Source organism: Nicrophorus vespilloides, unplaced genomic scaffold (genome assembly GCF_001412225.1).
Source record: "Nicrophorus vespilloides isolate i.1.1-1 unplaced genomic scaffold, Nicve_v1.0, whole genome shotgun sequence".
Taxonomy (NCBI): domain Eukaryota; kingdom Metazoa; phylum Arthropoda; class Insecta; order Coleoptera; family Silphidae; genus Nicrophorus; species Nicrophorus vespilloides.
The window spans coordinates 12,070-15,482 of NW_017096351.1; the positions used below are offsets into that span (position 1 = coordinate 12,070).

General features: G+C 31.9%; 2 protein-coding genes across 3 annotated transcripts; one reads left to right on the top strand and one right to left on the bottom strand.

The window, feature by feature from the left end:
• The first annotated feature begins 557 nt into the window (after window positions 1-557).
• On the top strand, window positions 558-1,407 carry LOC108556734 (lysozyme D-like). 2 transcript variants are annotated; one of them, XM_017912946.1, is made up of 3 exons: window positions 558-599; window positions 803-1,069; window positions 1,161-1,407. In XM_017912946.1, the coding sequence occupies exons 2-3, from the start codon at window positions 829-831 to the stop codon at window positions 1,304-1,306; spliced, it is 387 nt and encodes a 128-aa protein (XP_017768435.1). In that variant the 5' UTR covers window positions 558-599; window positions 803-828; the 3' UTR covers window positions 1,307-1,407. The 2 variants fall into 2 exon arrangements, with proteins under 2 accessions (XP_017768435.1, XP_017768436.1); XM_017912947.1 differs by having other exon boundaries at window positions 808-1,069.
• Window positions 1,408-2,353: 946 nt separating this feature from the next.
• Window positions 2,354-2,909, bottom strand: LOC108556736 (lysozyme c-1-like). The gene is made up of 2 exons (XM_017912949.1): window positions 2,666-2,909; window positions 2,354-2,596 (listed from the first exon to the last, which is right to left on the bottom strand). Exons 1-2 carry the CDS (start codon window positions 2,898-2,900, stop codon window positions 2,469-2,471), a joined length of 363 nt encoding a protein of 120 aa, XP_017768438.1. The 5' UTR covers window positions 2,901-2,909; the 3' UTR covers window positions 2,354-2,468.
• Between the last annotated feature and the right edge of the window lie 504 nt (window positions 2,910-3,413).

Consider the following 3,413-nt stretch of genomic DNA (forward strand, 5'->3'; position numbering starts at 1 on the left):
TATACCTCACATACTAATACTACTTATACGAAAGTGATATACCTCAAATCCTAATATCTACATCTAAAAAAATACAAGAATGATATATATTTCCAGTCGAACTAAACACATTTAGATTCTTATTAATGTCTATGAATGATACGTGAAACTAACTAACAAGTATTCCTTAAAATAGTAATTCTGCTTTTACATAAAACATCAACATTACAACATTACAACTAAAAACAAATAAACAAAATATTAAAGAATATCTCTCTTTTTTTGTTATTGAAAAATGAAATACGACAATAGATTGTGTCACAATTTGTGCAACAATTAACTTAGGGAAAAACAACTATATCAAACATTCTTCCATGCTAATACCGGTAATATATATAATTGTTAAATGAAGGACAAATGCCGACATTATCAATAGACACACGCACCAACGATCAATCAAAACAATATATACAAATTATTCCTTATCTAAACATACCACAAAAAACATTCCTCATCGTCACCCCTGTAATTAGTCTTTGGTATATAAGACAAAAAAACATACGTCTTTAAAACAGTTTCAGTCGCAATTCAGCGTTAGTTAATTTTGTTGAAAGTTAAAGGTGAGCATTTATTTTCAAATATCTTAAAGTATAAAATATATTATAGAACTTTTTGGAATCAGAATTACGTAAATGAATAATTTAGTATTGACTTATCAGTGGAATAAATTAAATTAATCGAACGATATTTGCGTAAATCAACCTCGAAAAAGTTGTTGTTTTTTGCTATAAAGAGCTGTGATTATATTTTTTTTTCATTTAAGTGAAGAATCCCATCATCAAAGTGAAGATGTCTTTCCTGATCCATATTCTTCTGGCTTCGTCCGTTCTTTGCACCGCTTTCGGAAGGATTCTGTCACCGGATCAGTTCGCTAAGGAGCTCAGACAGAACAACGTCCCGGAATGGATGATACCCACGTGGCAGTGCATAGCTCAGCACGAATCCAACTACAATACGGCGGCAAGGAACACCGAGAGCGGAGATCACGGCATCTTCCAGATCAGCCAGATCTACTGGTGCTCACCTCCAGGTAATTACCACTTCGTTCCTCCTCATCATCCTCCGATTGTGGCCGGAATAATTAAGCATACCTTGATTGCATACTGAACGCTTCTTTGCAGGAACCGGCTGCGGCGTGACCTGCGCCGCAATGGAAAACGACGATATACGAGACGACATCAGGTGCGCAATGCACGTCTACCAGGAAACAACGCGTCTAAGCGGAAACGGCTTCACAGCGTGGACAACCTACAAATACTGTCATTGAGACAACCTAGAAACTGCTAGCTAAAATACGGAATTGTATAAGCACATTGTTACATAACTAAATCAAAGTTCGCACATTGCAAAATAAAAGTATTTACCAAAGGGTTCCTTTGCTATTGCATTTCTAATTATGTATCCATGTTTTGTCTACTATGTCAAAGAACTTAATATCAAAGACATACCAACTTTATTAAACACATTCTTAGGTGACGTAAATGTCAATGGTACGAGAACTGCAACTAATCAGAGAAGTGTAACGATTTGCAATTAGTACTTTTCCTTCCCGACGATAATTTACCAAATTCTTTTACTGTCAAATTTCGTACAGATGACATTTTTAATTTATTAAAATTTGTAAAGAAAAATCATTGCAAATCTAATATTTGTTTAGTTTTATTTATATTATTAATAATACAACAGTACTTTTCATCATTCTGTCAAAAAAATAAAAAAATAAACAATTTTCAATAACCTAAGTTCTAATTATAGTTCACAAGACAATAAACTAGTTCACTTATCTTTGTTAGAAGAAGTATTTGAATATTTTTAGAAAATCAATATTTTATCTACAAAACCAAAGAACTTACATTTCAAAGGCATACCAATTCAGTAGAGAAGTATAATTATTTGCAGTTGGCAATTATTAATCACATTCCTATTTGACGTAAATGTCAATGGTAAGATAACTACAACTAACCTGAGAAGTGTAATGATTTGCAGTTGGTACTAATCATTGTTTTCGATGACAATTTGTCAACTTCTACAAACTTTTTATACTGTCATATTATAGCAAAATATTAACAAATTATCTTAGGTACAAATACGAAATTAATTCCAATAATTTATTTGAAATTTGACATTGTTTTGACGTTTTAAATTCAAGTCAACATATGTTTATCAAAGAAGACTTGATCCGATTTTTATAATTTACTAATGGGACACTTATTTTCAGACAGAGGGAATAATAAAAATTTGTAAAGAAATGTCATTGCAAATCTAATCTATTTGTTTAGTTTTAATTACATTACTAACAAAACAACAGTAATTTTCTTAATTCTATCAAAAAAAACTATTTTCATTAATCTAAATTCTAATTATAGCAAATACAATCAAACAATAATCAAAACGTGGAAATTGTGCGAATTAATAAGAAAATCAAGTAATTAACGACAATATTGGTAAGTGGCCCAAGCATTGAAACCGCTCTTGTTGTAAATAAGCATTGCGCATTTAATATCATCCTTTAAATCATTGTTTCGCAGAGCGTCGCAAGAAACTTTGCATCCTTTTCCTGCAAAAACAAACATCCAAAATAAATTAAAACAACGAACGTTATGAAAACAATTGAATGTATCGTTACCTGGTGGAGAGCACCAGTATTTCTGGCTGATCTGAAAGATGCCGTGATCTCCCGTGTGCCAATTCCTCGCAGCAGTGTTGAAGCCGGATTCGCGTTTCGCAATGCAAGTGAATGTGCCAATCATCCATTCCGGAACGTGGTTCTTCCTCAGCTCCTGCTGGAATTGCTGAGCACTCAGAATCTTTCCGTTTGCTACGGCCACGACAACAGAGAAAACCAAAGCCCAACGAAGCATAATGTAAGAGTTACGTTAGTATACACTGAAGATTTTAGCTAAAATTCTGCAATTTATATTTGTAAAAATTATCCATAACAAATTTTAAAATTGCTATTTTTTTTCTATTATCAGAGCGTACATGTTCTTTCTTCATTTTCAGAATCTGAACAAAAAAGATATAAGAATTTGTTATTTAAATCTACTTAAAACTAAATGTAAGTTGATTTGTTTCGCTAAATGTGGTACAAAATTTTCTAAACCCATGATTTCCAATGTTTGTAAAGCAAGATATTATATAATTTGTATGTTTGTCACAAATATAATTATGAAATGTCAAATTTAAAATTATGACATTTGCAATAAGTCAACTGTCATATTTGTGAATTGCACCATTCGTCTATCAAATTTAATAATTTGACGTTTACAATAAGTCAACTGTCATATGTTTTAAATGCACCGTTCGTCTGTCAAATTCGAAATTATGACGTTTACAATAAGTCAACTGTCATATGTTTTAAATGCACCGTTGGT

Bases quoted from the DNA above. Each gene is read 5' to 3' on its own strand.
- LOC108556734 (XM_017912946.1), top strand. From the start codon at position 829: ATGTCTTTCCTGATCCATATTCTTCTGGCTTCGTCCGTTCTTTGCACC. The intron at 1,070-1,160 runs GTAATTACCACT...GCTTCTTTGCAG, and splicing joins CTACTGGTGCTCACCTCCAG to GAACCGGCTGCGGCGTGACC.
- LOC108556736 (XM_017912949.1), bottom strand. From the start codon at position 2,900: ATGCTTCGTTGGGCTTTGGTTTTCTCTGTTGTCGTGGCCGTAGCAAAC. The intron at 2,597-2,665 runs GTAACGATACAT...TTGTTTTTGCAG, and splicing joins ATACTGGTGCTCTCCACCAG to GAAAAGGATGCAAAGTTTCT.